At 43.5% G+C, this 15,906-nt stretch overlaps 1 protein-coding gene across 6 annotated transcripts in view; it reads right to left on the reverse strand.

The window, feature by feature from the left end:
- The window catches only part of FAT3 (FAT atypical cadherin 3), a 717,656-nt gene that overhangs the window by 33,076 nt on the left and 668,674 nt on the right, over positions 1-15,906 (reverse strand). For all 6 annotated transcript variants that reach the window (XM_082409857.1, XM_082409858.1, XM_082409852.1 and 3 more), the window contains 2 exons: positions 9,298-9,432; positions 7,358-7,515 (listed from right to left, as the gene is read on the reverse strand). In XM_082409857.1, coding sequence (XP_082265983.1) covers positions 7,358-7,515; positions 9,298-9,432 — 293 coding nt within the window. The remainder of the gene's footprint in view (positions 1-7,357; positions 7,516-9,297; positions 9,433-15,906) is intronic.

Raw genomic sequence — 15,906 nt, forward strand, 5'->3', positions numbered from 1 at the left:
AGAGAAAGAGGCCAGGTAGATTTCTTACTTCCCAGCTTCATACCTATTTAAGATGTAAAAACCCTCCTATTAAACACTAGCCATCTTCTTAAAACAGTTCTTCAGGACTGCTGCTCATCATTTAGGTTAAGATTATCTCACAAAGTGCTCAGGACTTGGCCATTTGCTAAGCATGTATGTATATTTGATGACCTCTGGAACTCCAGAAGGATCTGGTTAACTGTTTACACCTTGTAGATACTTCCAGCCCCTGGTCTGGGGTCAGCTACAACAGAGACTTGCCTGCTTTTTTTATTGCACTGGTGCAGGGAGGGCATCCAAGCCCCCCCCCCACCCTCAGCAGCCTGACCCCAGAGAGACACCAAAATCGGGAAAGCGTGCTACTGAAGGATGCTGGCGAGTTGAAAGCTGTTGGGCAGGTACTGGTCCTCCATGGAGACCCAGGTTCAACTGTTGCCGAGGAGACAGGCTGGCCTTTGAATCCTCTGTCGTCCACCCTCATCTGCATTTCTCAGAAATGCAAGATGGTTTGAGGATCCAGGGAATGAGGGCTGGACCCATGTCTAGTCACCAAATTGTTATTGGTCCATGAAGGAATTCACAGCTAGAAAACTGTGAAACAGAAGCTACTTCCCTGGGCTTCGTCCACGACCCAGCAAAAGCATCTCGCGGAGGCCAGTGTCTCAGTCATGCCAGGGCAGCTGGCCTTTACTTAGGATCTATGTATAGTCCTATGTGAAAACCTGGGTAGAGAACATGAACTTGTGGAGGAAGAGAGGGGAAGGGACAGAAGCGGAGGGAAGACAGACCTTCCAGGCACTAAGTGCCAAGGAGGTACAAATGTCAAGTAAATTCATAGAAATAAACTGAACCAGTCTTTCCAAAATGCGTTTGGCTACTGATAGATCTGTTAGGAATGATCGCAACGTCACCCACCCGCACAAATGGGGTATTTGTCTATGCTTCAGTATCTTCCGCAGACAACTAATTCTTAGGGGCTCTCATTCCTGCCCCTATGGCTCCTTGAATGTGTTGTCACCCTCCCTTCCTGCATGTAAAGTTTATGCCGCATAAATGTGTGTATACGAAAGGCAGGGGGCTCTGTGAACCAGGCAGAGCCTTGGGAATTTAGAAATGAGAAATCTAGTTCTGGCTTTGTCATTATCATCACCCAGGTCCCTTGGAGAGAATTGGTTGGCCCCTCTGGGTTTGAGACCCCCTTCTATGGAAAGTGGAGATAACTGCTGTGACTTATTTTACAAGGAGACTGACTGTGTCCACTGCAGAACGGTCAGCCTCCTCATTCACAGTTAGTACATACATCCTGCGCTCTGTAATGCAAATGTACAAAACGTGAAAAGACTGGAGACAAATTTTAATTTTCTTTTCAGAGACCTTTCATGTGTAATCTTTGCTGTTGCCTTTGTCATTTTTGTTGTTGTTGTTCAACAACATGGACTGAATGAATGTTGTAAATCATGCCAGAATACTTGCTCAGTGACAACTCCTGGATAATATCCATATCTTTATTTCAATGTAAGTAATCAAGTGATCAAGTGTGACTTTAGGGACTACCTGCCCCTGGCACAGTCCTTCTGCTGTTCTGCTCAGTGTCTACATAGTGGGTTCCCCAGTCTATCAAGGAAAATCTTGTGGTGAGGGTGCAGTTCATCTAACGTTTGGAAAAGGATGTATTCAATTAACGTATTACTTGGTCCATTCCCCTCCCCAAACCTAACGCCCTACCTCCTGGGATAATAACCAAGTTACAAACTCATCCAGGAGAACTGACGTGGCTCTGACAGCCTCACATACATCGACGTTCTATCACTAAGGAACATAAAATTCTCCCGCGGTAACACCGAGCATGGTTAAGTTTCCCTTTTTTTTTTTTTCCTGTTGAAAAAAATAAGAGCGGCAACACCGCTGAATGAATAGAAAGCCAGATGCCTACATGAGCCTCAGGCTTTTGAAAACAAAAATGATTCGTACCTTCAAAATTCTAGGAGTTTGGAATTATAAGCCTTGTCTAGATGACAAACAAGAATGTTGATGCCAAAAGCTACCTTGCAAAAAGTTAATATTTGGCCATTTCACAAGTATATTATGCCAGGGAGAGGAAAGAACACTTTCATATCTGAGTCGTCTCATCTGGGAAAATTATACGCTGATCATATTTAGTTTTTCTGTCTTCAGAATAGGGTTTATCCAGTTTTAAAGGATCTCTCTTTGAAGAGGACAAAGCTTTCTCAAAGCAGAGGGCAAGCTATTTTAATAGAAACTGAGGTGTGCATGAAACTGTAAGAAAAGTCTACAGCAAGGATCTGAATGATGTGCGGGGGACGGAGGAGGGGGCAGAGGCAGGTAGGCAATGTGTTCAATGAAATGCATAATTCAGAGTGTGGCCCTAATGTTAACGAAATATGCAGGTATTCAGGGTTGTCTGAAATCAGTGATGTGCTTTAACCTGGATCTTCTGTGGCCTGGAGCTTGGGAGACAAGCTATCAGAGCTATAAGAAGTCAGCTTGTAGGAAAGTAGGATTTTGAGTAAAAAGTATGAATTATGGCATAAAGTCTTACTGCTTCAGATTGTTGGTGTGTGGCTCTAGCAAATGCACCATCATGATAAAACTTTTAAGAGGGTTATTAAATATTCTTTGAAAAGCGAACTTCTTGAAAACCTATTTTTAAGGCAGCCATGAATAGCTATCTGGCATACAGTAGATGCTCAATAAATACACTTTGAATGAATACATGAATGAATAAATCTCAGTCCTTCAAATCTCCTTTTGATAAACACTGTTGTACTCCTGACCTGCTTGCCACTGCCAGAGGGCCAGGTCGACTGCTGATTAGTTTAGGCAAGTCAATGATTCTCTCTGAATCTCAGTTTCCTCCAGGCGAAAAAGTAGGCACTCACATCTATGCACAGGAGAGTGAGAATAAAAATATATGTACGTGAAAGTACTTCATAAACTCTTAGGTATTTCATTATTATTATAACGTGTAATTATAAGTTAGCTCACTTCTCAGTGATACGCTTTCATATATCCTTGAAACTCTGGAATCTTGTGGGGTTTTCCTTGTTACTCTTCTGATATGTGTTGCAAGGATCTGGCTCTTCCAAGTGGACTGTTTTATAAACCAAATGAGCCTTCCCTGACTACCTTCCTCTTAGTCCTGGGGTCTTTTTTTTTTTTTAAATTTTAAAAATTTATTTTTATTTATATTTTATTATTTTATTTTATTTTATTTTATTTTTTTAATAATAATGGCCAATTTTTTAAATTAATTAATTTTGGCTGCGTTGGGTCTCTGTTGTTGCACGCCGGCTTTCTCTAATTGCGGTGAGTGGGGGCTACTCTTCGTTGCGGTACGCGGGCTTCTCATTACGGTGGCTTCTCTTGTTGCGGAGCACAGGCTCTAGGCGCGCGGGCTTCAGTAGCTGTGGCACGTGGGCTCAATAGTTGTGGCTCACGGGCTCTAGAGCGCAGGCTCAGTAGTTGTGGCGCACGGGATTAGTTGTTCCGCGGCATGTGGGATCTTCCCAGACCAGGGCTCGAACCCGTGTCCCCTGCATTGGCAGGCGGATTCTTAACCACCACGCCACCAGGGAAGTCCCAAGTCCTGGGGTCTTAACTAGCCATGTCTGAGAATCATCAAAATGAAGTCATGTTTCATCTATAACTTTCCCCAAAGATCAAATGTGATATTTCTAGATTAACAAGCAAGTACTTCTTGTGCTTCTGCTATAATATTGCACCTGAGAGACTAACATAGGGAAAAAGTTACTCGTATCTCTCCTGGTGATCTGACATGTTTCTTTTATAGGTTCAAGGACAGCCACAGAATCTATCCCACCATTTTCATCCTGACTTTGGCTGCCAGGAAATTCAGAGTTATGGTCTGTGTTCAACTAACCCCTGGTCTAGATTTTTCAGTGATGATATTCTGTCCGTCCCTATTTCATTGGTTGGGTCTTAACCTTTTGTTTTCATCTTTTTTCAAATTCAAGTATAATTGACTTATTATATTAGGTTCAGGTGTGCCACATAGTGATTCAATATTTTTATACATTACAAAATGATCATCAGCGATAAGTCTGGTTACCATCTGTTACGATACAAAGTTACAACAATATTAATGACTACATTCCCTACACTGTACATTACATCCTCATGACTTATAACTGGAAGTTTGTACCTCCTAATCCCCTTCCCCTATTTTACCTATCCTTGTTTTCATCTTAATGGTGCTTTGATTTTATTGCATTTGAGTATTTATGGTAAGCCTGGAATCTCTTTTGGAAGAAGACAGGGTATCAATGGTAAACAGAAGAATGAGCGCCTTTACTGCTGCTAAAAGACAGCGGTGCTCCTTGTCCAAGAGAATGTTCACTTCCCGAGGTCTCCACGCAGTTCTTCAACTGTCTTCTGTCTTCTGTGCCCTTCACCCCACAAATCGTCTTAAGTACTTTTTAGGGAATGTGCTTTAACCGGGAAAATATAAACAACCAAGAGGTGCAGTTTAAACAGAGCATTTCAGCGTAGTCATTGAACCAAAGTGCAAGGCACATACTGTACCTAAAGCCAATGAAATTAAATCTTGCATGAGGCTGAAAATGTTAAGCAAACAGATTCAAATCCCCTAAGTGGATATTCCTGGCAACTGTAGGAAAGTATCTGCAATAGTTCAGTACAGCTGTGTCCTGCTTTGGGCAAAGCCAACATATGAAAAGCAAACTTACAGAACAGACAGATGGGGGGTGATTATTCACATCACAAAGGGATTAATGGAAGGGTTCCTTCAAATGGCAAGCATCCCTAGTTTATTAGAATTCCATTTATAGAGATTCAATTTACACAACTTTCAGAAACACGCTTGTTTCACGAAATACAATATACCTTAGGAGCTAGCGCTGACTAAAAGGTTTAATTATTCTTCTTTCCCATCTCCAGGGTTCTGCACATTTTAGACACTTGCCAGTGAAGTGTCAAATGGCAAGCTCCATTTTAGGATCAAGCCATTCATGTCCAATATTTTTGTTCTCTTTCAAATTTAACGCCATTTAAGAGAATTGCTAATAGAAAGTATTTGCCTCCTAAGGATGTTCAGCAACAAGCCTTATTAAAGCTTGAAGGGGAGAGGTAGAAGGTCAGCAACACCCAGGCACAGCCCCTGGGAGCTGGTACGTCTGAATGGGCAGAGCACCTTCCCAGTAATTATACAAACCCCACTGCTCAGGGCTATTTAGAAAGTGAGCTAAGGACCCTAGGCAGCTTGCTTCACAGGCTAGGAGGTTAAAAAGACAGAACTCAGGTTTCTGAATTTATATTCTTCCACCATGAAGATCTGGTTTGAGTTCATTGTTTTCTAAAACTGTGCATCCAGAGTGTTTATCTTGTTTTCTTTTGAAAACACTGCTTTCCTAACAGAGCTGAAATTATTCTCTGAGTTGAATGAGTCAGGGTATTGGGAGATTGCCCATGAAAATGGCCAACTTTAAACTCCAGCTCTGTGCTCACTCCCTCTGGACACCAAGTAATACCTGGCAGTACCAGAAGCAGGGACATAAAGGTCTATGTGGTAGGAGGAGCCACTGGCATTTAATGTTCTACATACTTTCCTCCCTCCAGGATTAAAGCCTGGGTCATCTAATCAACTTGGATGTGACCTAGCAACCAAAGAACAGAAGCTAAAAAGGCCCACCATGATCCCAGTTAAGCTTAGTGACAGAACAGTAGGAAGGAGAAAATCGCCAGCCATTTCCACTTGGATGGGTATCTCCTACTGGACAGACTTCACCCATCTCTGAACGCACTTACGGTGGGCTGGCATAGCAGCCTGGTGAGAATAATGTTCAATTAAACATGTCTTCCTCCTACTTTTCCCTTCTCCTCCCATCCTGGAAGGCTTAATCTGGTCTACAGATGCCCAGATGTGATTCTGGATAAAATGAGTCATAGTTACAAAACTGAGAGCTGGGGAGAGCGTGGAGATGAAGAGCATGGTGTGAGAGACACTGGAAGGCAGGTGCAGGCCTGCCACTTATTAGCTGTACAACTTCGGGTAAATAACTTTACCTCTCTGAACCTCTATATGCTCCTTGATCAAATGGGGCTGATCATACATATATAACACATTTATTATATTAACTTTATGACACAAATCAAGTGAGGCATGTCACGCTGTTAGTATTATTGTTGTTGTTTTCATGAAGGGACCAGAAGCTCTGACCTGACTACAAATGCCAGACTTGCTCTAAAGCAGCGGTGCCCAACCTTTTTGGCACCAGGGAACAGTTTCGTGGAAGACAATTTTTCTGCAGACGGGCTGGGGTGGGGTTCGGTTTGGGGAGATGGTTCAGATGGTAATGTGAACGATGGAGGGGATGTTTCAGGAGGTAATGCGAGCGATGGGGGGGATGGCTCAGGCGGTAATGCGAGCGATGTGGGGCATGGCTCAGGCGGTAATGCGAGCGATGGGGGGATGGCTCAGGAGGTAATGCGAGCGATGGGGGGAATGGTTCAGGAGGTAATGCGAGCGATGGGGGGAATGGTTCAGGAGGTAATGCGAGCGATGGGGGGAATGGTTCAGGAGCTAATGCGAGCGATGGGGGGGATCGTTCAGGAGGTAATGCGAGCGATGGGGGGGATGGCTCAGGAGGTAATGCGAGCGATGGGGGGGATGGTTCAGGCGGTAATGTGAGCGATGGGGAGAGATGGGGAGTGCCAGATAAAGTTTAGCTCACCCGCCTGCCACTCACCTCCTGATGTGCAGCCCGGTTCCTAACAGGCCGCAGACTGGTACCTGTCCACGGCCCAGGGTTTGGGGACCCCTGCTCTAAAGGAAATCTGGTGCCTTTAGAGGGTTTCTGTGGCTGGGAATGTTTTAAAAATTGGGCTACTTGGGCCATAAGAGGGCATATGGAATCTTCTACAGCCCAGATCTCCAGCTCCTTCCCTGAGCAAGAACACAAGTGACCTTCAGGGGTCATTGGGGATAGACCCGTGTGATAGAAGAGGATACAGTCAGTCTTTTGAAAGGACCACCCTGCCGTGGAATTGATTAGGAAACACATGCTAATGAACTGTTGAGTGATTACAACTCAAAGGAGGCCGGCTCTTGAACCTACTCTAGACAGAGGTGCCCCCGTCTCCGAAGAGCTATTTCTGAAGCTGAATGTACAAAAGGAAATGGGGTGTTGGCACACTTCCCAGTTCTGCTGCTGCCCCGGCCCTAAAGTCGGCTTCTGGTTTCTGAACTTAAAAGACAAAATGATTTCAGACCCCAATCCAAGAGCCAAAATACTAACATGAGAACTGACTGCGGGAAAAGATAACCTATTTTAATTACCTTCAGAATGATGCAGGGATTTGCTCTGGTGTACATTATAATCCCATTGCTTTGCAGTGTTCGCAGACGCAGGGCCAGCTTAAAGTCCTCTTCTTTGCTATTTTCAGAAAGCCGGTATTTGATGTAACTGTTTCCAGCAAAGCTGAGAGAAGTGTGCCCTGAAAAGACCATGACGAGGAGATATAGATACTTTTAACATCCGGAAACGAGCAGGGACACGGGAAATCACCCAACAGCTACCAAGCACGTGGATGAAAGACCATGGGAAGTTAGGGAAGGCACTGAGGAGAAACCATGTTGCATTAAAAACTGGTTCTCCATTTCAGGTCACACTCTAATTTCAAAGTGAAAAAAAATTTTACTAGTCAGATGCTGAAAAATCTTAGTTCTCTCATGTCAGGGCAACTTGGTATATTCTCTAAACTGAATTTTCTTAGTGTCACTAAATTCCCAATTCCTATTTTCTAAAATTAGCACTCTTAAAAGATATCCCTTTATGCCCACCCCTCATCACTTAGATATTTAAGAATTTTCAATTCTATGAAACAACGGAAAGACAAAACCATTCTCAAAGAATATCCATAGTCCCCAAGTATCCTAATGCAGAACAGACAACTTAGGTCATTTGCACAAATGTTGACAAGGATAATGATAGAAAGGAAGTTCATGTCTTGTGCAGTCACAGCTCTGCCTTTTGACCATTAATTTCAAGGCTCACCTTCCTAGAATCTTTAGTTGCACCCACATCACCCAATTCTGAGTTAACTCTCTCTTTTTTTATTGTCTCCAGCTTTATGTTTTAACAAGCAAAGTAACGGCTGAAAAGCCCTCTCGCTGGGGGGGAAGGGTGGAAAGTGTGGAAATATACCAAATGGATGATAATTGTGGACAATGAAGAGTTTTCCATATGGAAAGGAGAAGGGAGATGGGCAGAAAGGGACATCTGAAGTTAGGAGACTTGGCCTTATTGTCACCCTGCAGGCCCACCTGCTGTGCACACAGCAGGTGTGCTGGGGTGAGGTCAGCCTAAATATCTTTTAAGTCTAAGCCTTAGAAGCCTTCAAAGGCAAGTATGCGGGTGGTCCCTTCAGTTCAGGGGCAGCTCCATTCTCGAAGTCAACTCTGAAAGAGCTTTGGCTTCCATTTTTAAGAACAGTGCTTGTCTTTGCAAAGGCTGAGTTTCTAGAACCCAGTGCTTAACAAGTGCCTTGCAAATACGAGGCGTATTTATTCCCATTATAATGGCTATTATAATCATCACTCAATAAATATTTCTTGGATTCCAAAATTGGTATCGGCGTGCCTATATTTGAAATACATCTTCTACCAAAAAAAGGGTTCTATTGGTACCAAAAATGAACAGGACTCTTTTTAGAGGAAAGAAGTGGTAGAGCATATGTGAATCAAAACAAGTATTGAAGTTGAGTGATGATCAGAAATGAAGGATCATTTGGATTGAAATAACACAAACACTGATTTTTTCTTCTTTCTTTAAGAAACAGAGGTGCGCACCTCCCTCTCCTTTTGGGAACACGCAGTTAGTTGTACATGTGCAGTGGAGAGTCTTCTTGATCTAGGCTGGACTTACCCTACAGAAGGTCAACTGAACTGGCTCAGCTTTACCTTCTGTTGAAAGGTGGAGGCTCTCTGAACATCAAAGGCTATGCCACAGATACTCCGACTCCTCTGGCTAACCAACAGCCTTCTATTTTCCATAATTTCACACCCTTAACATCCATGTGACATGACTGAAACACATGCTGTGACCTCCCATTATATAAGGAGCCCACAGGCATTGCATGTTTCCTGAGCACAGGCTGCAGCTGTAATAAATCTCAAGTATTTGAGGGGGGAGGCTAGCTGGGGTCCATTCGGAAGGAAAACGTTGCATGCAGACAGAATGTGAATTTAGACCCTCGTCATCCTGCCCCGCTCTGCACCTGAGCACTCGCCGAGCTTTCCCGGTGGACACTGGCAGAGGAACGGTCTCCTGCTGGCTTCGTAACCGACGCACTGCATGTCCCCTGGACACGGCTTCTCCACGCAAGGATCGTTGGACCCTGGGCACAGTCCTCCTGTGACAGAGGGGAACACGCATGATCAGTAGAAAGGCAATCACTCTACACTCCAGGAAGTCCAGGAAGCACAGGAATGCCTGTGTGAGCTTCACCTGGTGTGCGTGCCCATCAAACATCCCCGCATCTGCCAAAAGCTCACTGCCAGAGTCAAGTACGTTGGGGACAAAGGGTCAATGGAGCTCCTCTGTTAAGGCTAAAATATGCTAAGGTTGGGACCGGGCCAACTTCTGGTGAAGAAAGATCATACCACGTGGGCTCTGGTAGTCTTTATTGGATGGGGCTCCTGCATACTGGGGGCCATTTGAATGCATCACTTGAGTTTAGACTTCTTCCATGCTCCTTGCCTGGAGCCCTGAAAATCTTAGGTAGACTTCAGAAGACGTTAGCTGTTGTTTTCAGATTGAGGGAAAAAAGACTTTTCTAAAGGAAAGTATAACTCATTCTAAATTGTGACAGCACAACTCGCATTGTTTCCTAATCCCTTCTGCTCCCTGCTATTGTATCGATTAGCTGTAAGTGTGCCCTGCTGGCTATCAAACACAGCAGAATTTTCCTTGGCAAAGGAAGGCTTCCTTTGCACCTGTTCAATGTTCATAGCACAGTGAGATGAAAGATTAATTCCTCAGAAAGGAAATTCTGGAAGGCAGATTAGCTGATTAAGGTAGAATTCAGGCCCCAAGGGAGTTTTTCAGAACTGTGGTGACGGCAACTATGGGTCCATTGAAGAAAATGCACTTTCCGAAGGTCTTGGATATTTCAAATGTAATTAGGCCAGAGTTTAGGTGGTAAAAGGACTGTAGAAAAGAAGACACAAATTGAAGACAACTCACAGTTGCGTTAGCAGTGGCCTGAAGAAGCACCTTTTCTCTGTGAACCAAGAACACACTGGGCCTTAGCAGTATCTTTCCTCAGCAAGATCTGGCCCATTCTCATCTTCCTTTCTATACCAACTCTTTCCTCCTCATTAAGCATATTATTCCATTATACAGTCATTTCTTTGTCCAGCAGAAAGCAGACATTTAATGCTAACTACACATAAACATTTTAGGAACTGTAATCCTGGAAGGAAGAGATGTAAGTAGCACTAGCAAACTCAGAGTTCATAAATCCTATTTTCCACTGGTTGAGAGCTCAGCCATAAAAGATACTCTTGGCAATGATCCAGCTTACAAAGTCTTAGAAGATGAAGGGATTTTTAACTGAAAATTTGGAATGATCTTCACAAATGGTTCTAAAAGACCTGAGTGCCCTGAAATACATCTTCCTCATTTCATTCCAAGAAATCTTTATTCCTGCCATGGATTTATCAGTATTTATGGAACCTAAAACAGCTGTTCAACCACCTTATGATCTGTTTCAAGTGGCTTTTGATACCAGATTTTTAATTTTTTAATTTTTAATTTTTTAATTTTTTTGGCCACACCATGTGGCATGCGGGATCTTAGTTCCCTGACAAGGGATCAAACCCGTGCCCCCCGCAGTGGAAGCGCAAAGTCTTAACCACTGGACCACCAGGGAAGTCCCTTCAAGAGGCTTTTGATAACCAGTTTTGGAATTTTTGATGCATTCATCCAACAATAAAAAAATTTTTTAGGGCCAGCGAGGTAATAGGCCTGGACATATAAAGATGAAAAAAAAAAAAAAAATCCCATCTCTTCCTCCCCACAGGAAACAACACACACACAAACACATGATTACAGTACAATAAAGTAACTGCTTTGCTAGAGGTATGGGAGTGCAAGGGAAGCCCTAGAGAAGGAACAATTGTGTTTCCTGGGAGAATGTCAGAAGTCCTTGCAGAGGAAGAAAGCATTTTAAAAACTCTGGCTTGAAGGATGAGCTCTTTTGAGTAGCAAGGAACTGTGTTTCTTGGGAATGAATCTACCATCGTTAGTGGCTTGACCGCATGCACGTGTTAATGTTTACTTAAGGTAAGTTCACAACTCTCCCAGCCTACTCTGTGCTGTCTCCATGATTGGATTCATTTCCGTTTCTGAGGCCTGCAAACTCCTAGGTGGCTCCTACCTGTTGACTAGTTAGCATGGGCTCAAAAATGGAACCACGCCACAGGGAGGTAGCAATGAGCCTAAATGAATCACGGAATTCATCCCATCAAATGGATGTAACTCTAAATTACCTGGGCATTAACTTCCAGTTAGACATGGGAACAGTAATTTATGTATTTAAGAAGTCTGTTCCTTTCCATTCTGTGGACGTGCCTCTTCCCATGTCCTATTTTAGCCGGCCAAAAGATATCCTTTCTATAAATGTCTGTGTTTGTTTCTGAGATACAGCTACATATACTGCATTCAGAGTCTTTTTTGCCCTAATGCAATGGCTACATTGCTTAGAAAACCTGGATTATCAGTAATGCAGTTTCAAAGCCTCTGTTTTAAAGGGGAAAAGAGGACTAGATAATTTCAAACCCATGATAGCAAGGCTATTTTCTCCTGCCAGGAGTTATGGTAAAAAAAAATAAGATAAAAAAAATTTAAGAAAAATTTAAAAAAAAAACAACAACAACAAAACCCAGCTGTGAGTACATATAATAAAGGCTAAACACTGTATTTCAGAATAAACACAGCATTTGAGTACTTCTCCCTTTTATTCACATATTTTGGCCTTTTCTTTTACCACCAGTCCTGCCCTGGTAATTAGCATTGGGCTTCTCACTTTATCACCCATATCACTTATATTGGGTTAAAGCACAGAGTCACTTAGATCAATAACTGGAGTTCAAATTCACAGCTCTTTTTCTTCTTCTTTCCTTATGTCATAACCATAGAACCCATATAGTTAAATTCATTAAATTAATGAATTGCGTTAGATCCAGTCGCCCTTATAAAAACTCTAGCTGGAAGACAGATAGAAAATATATTAATATATTATAATAAGTGCATTCTAAATTAATATTAATATAAATATTAAACATATAATAATGTATATTTCTATTCATTCCAACAGTCATTGATTTTGATAGCTTATTTTTCCTTCCTTTTCTTTTCAATAGGTTTCCTAAGGCAGAAGGGACAGTTCTGGCAAGCGATCTGTCTCTCGATGCTTTAAAAATCCTAGGGGCGCCTCCTCCCTGCTTCCCAGCCAGGGGCGGGAGTAGCTATAAACGTTCTGGCTCCAGCTGCTGCTGTCAGTTTGCTCTGCTCTCTTGTGGCTCAAGGAAGTATGAAGGCAGATTAGAGTCTGGAGGTCAGTGTAAATGTAACATGCTCCTTAGCTGGGGGCAGATGTGAGCATGTGCACAAAATGCAGTCTTTTCCAAGTAGAGACAGACTTCTGGTTGCTGAAAAACAGGTTTCCCCAAACCAAATACTCCCCATATGCGATACCGTAGTTCTTCCCTCTCTTCAACTATGATAAGAAATTAGGGCCTTTCTGAAATATTTATCGTGAGAGGGACTTGACCCTCATACGCCAACCCTGAACAATGCCGTGTGTCCTTTGACCTCTGACGTACCCAGGCCTGGGTCTTGGGGACACTTTCCTGGGGTTAACAACCCTCTTCCCAGCCAAAGCTGTAAAGTTTCCAGCAACACAGAATCCAGTATGCTTTCAATGGGTGTTGAGGGGTTAACTTGTTTTTAGAAAACATATGCTCACATCATCCCCTTTGCAGAGAAGTACTCATACCTAGGAGTCTTACAGACCCTCTCTCTGGTGGAAGAAAGTGCCTCATCCACTCCCGTACAACCGTTAAGGGACGACAGTGTCTGCTGCCATTGGCTTCTGGGAGGAAGTTTATCTTATTAACTATTGTTAAATAATCCAGGTTTAATTAACTTGTGCTGTGATCAGTGACAGCTTGGGGGGAATGCAGGCTCTAGACCTTCATGCTCTGCATCTCCAGGCATCCATCAGTTTGTTGCCAGAGTGAGCATGAAGGGAGAAGGGTCCCACTTTCTCAAACCAACTGACACCATTTGTGGTGAGTCAGGGCAGGGCAGGAGGATCAGATGTTTTTAGCAATTGTCAGAGCATAAATCAGGCAGAGACATTTCTGTTTCCCATCCCTAGGTCCCCTCTGGAAGGTGGGGCAGTGTAATAGGAAAGGGTGCGGCATTGACAAGCAGCAGCCCTGGATTTTGGCCCTGACTAGTTATTCAACGTATTTCCTGTGTGGCTCTGAACAAGTCACTTGACTTCTCTGGGTCTTGCTTTTCTTTTGTGAAAAATGAGGATAATGATTCTTCATAGAGTTGTGAGCATTAGATGGGCTAATGTATGTGAAAGCAACTTGTAAAGAAAAAAATTTAGAGCAAAAACAAATTACTACAAGGTCCCCAAACTGGAGACACTAGCCTGACAATATGGCAGAGATCGAAACTCCAGTGTAATCCTTTTCTTGCTGTTCTTTCTGGGTCAGATTCACGATTTGTAAACTGACAGATGATATGAAATACTGTGTGCATGGGAGGAGCTTTGTATTAATCAGCGTCACAGGCCATGTGCAGCTGGGTCAGCCCCTTCACAAGCTTATCTCGGGCAGAGGTATTCTTTTCACAAAGCCTCTCTACCAGGAGAAATGTGCACATGATGTGGTCATTCATCACAAGGTTTCCCACCCCTGAAACTTCACTCGGGTGGAAATTTAGGTCACTTTCTACAGAGCTGACAATATACAATTCACTTGAGCAGAAGCTCAGAGCTTTGGAACCTGCAGGGAGGAGGAAGGTGATACTCCCGTGGTTTTAAAAGGGTCTTACTTCCCTAGGTACGACTTTCCTCTCCTTATCTCCCCAGAATTCCCACAGCTCCCAGCGTTAAGTCTATGCCTTTAGCTAATACATCAGTATTTAGCTGTGATTATTATTGCTGCCACTTTGAGCTTATTCAACCTCTTGATTTATATCACTGCCTCATTATACTGAGAATCTAATGACTGATGGTGAACATCCTACACCCATGTGAGTTCACATGCTTTGCCAAGATGCCATGTCTCAGCCAATGCCACATAAGTCAGTAAGCTTCCTTCTTAATTCCTGGCCTGCATGAAGTTTTAAAACACATTCTCCTAAGGTCCCTTGGCTTTGAAGTGGTTTCTCGTGGTTCTCCCAGAAGCACAGAATCATGTTGATTGGTGTTTGCTTGGCTCCGCCATATTTTCTGGATGATTTTGCTAAAGGCTGAGTACAGTTTCATTCAAGATATCCTCTCTGGGGCAGCTGTGTGTGGATGGAATATATAAGGGATTATCCACATGGTGAGAAGCTGGTATCACCTCCACAGTGGGCACCTCCAAACCTCTCCTGGCACTTCCAGGACTCATGCATGCTGGAGATCAGGGATCTGCAGAGACATATCTGTTGTGAATGAGAAATAAAAACTTCCCAGTTTTTAGGGGGAACCTGGTTAAGATTCGGAGACAACACTAAATTATTCAGAATCCCTGGGGTTGGGACAATGGGCTCTGTCCTTTGAGAATTAGCATTAGCAATCCCCAGCCCAAGTGCAAACCCAATCTCAGGTCGTTTTATGTTTTTTTAAAAACTCATCAAGGCTAAGTTTTAAGTGTCTTACTGCCTTGCAGAAGCATTCATCATTTTATTGTGCTTATGAGCAGTACATCACTGTGCTGCCTCTCACAGGCTCCATTTACCTGTCCTACCATATTTTCCCAGGATTGTCCAGACTCCCCACCATCCAACTCAATCCAACTGAGCTCCCTGTTGTTCGCTCAGTACATGATGCCAGTTCTTGGTCCATGAGGATGGGGACCATGTTAGCCCCACTCACCACTGTATCTCCAGCAGCCCGCCTAGGGCTTGGAAGGGTATTTTATTCACTGTTGAGTGAGTGAGCAAATGAAAGGGTGCCCCGAATCCCTGGGCTTTTCTCTTCACTTCTCTCTCTGCTCAAAATGCCTTCCCAGGACCTATTCATTGATTCCAACGCCTTTCGTGGACTCCTTCAAGTAAGACAGAGGATTCCTTCCTTTATGCTTATTCTGTGCCCCAACTACATGAATTACAACACTTTCTAGCTCCTATTTTTCACAGCCAAGGAGCAAAGGAACTTCTGCTGTTTGTCTAGAAAAAGAGGATTCAAGGGGTCCTAAAAACTATCCTTAGATGACTGGAGGGCAACTTGTACAGGAGGGGTTAGACAGGTCAGGTTCTGTGTGGCTCTAAATGCTGGAGCTGGGTGACATCACAAGGAGGTGGATTTTGGTGCCCTAGAAGAGAGAAGTTGTCTTAGGTCCATCTTGTGAGGTAGTGAGTGCCCGGACTGGGGTTCAAACCTTGGCTGAATTATTGTGCCAGGAGTACAGTAAACAGGATGTCTGTAGTGGGTGGGAGGTTGGACTGGCTGAATTTCAAGTTCCTTTCGAATCTGTGCAGAGGTGATAGGGTACAGTGGTTAGGACTGCCAGGTGTGAATCCTAGCTTGACTCTTACTAAGTTTGTGACCTTGAGCAAGTCAACTGATCTTTCCAAGTCCAAGTTTCCTTAGCTTTTG

The sequence above is a fragment of the Balaenoptera physalus genome, assembly GCF_965194825.1.
Source record: "Balaenoptera physalus genome assembly, chromosome: 10".
Classification (NCBI taxonomy): domain Eukaryota; kingdom Metazoa; phylum Chordata; class Mammalia; order Artiodactyla; family Balaenopteridae; genus Balaenoptera; species Balaenoptera physalus.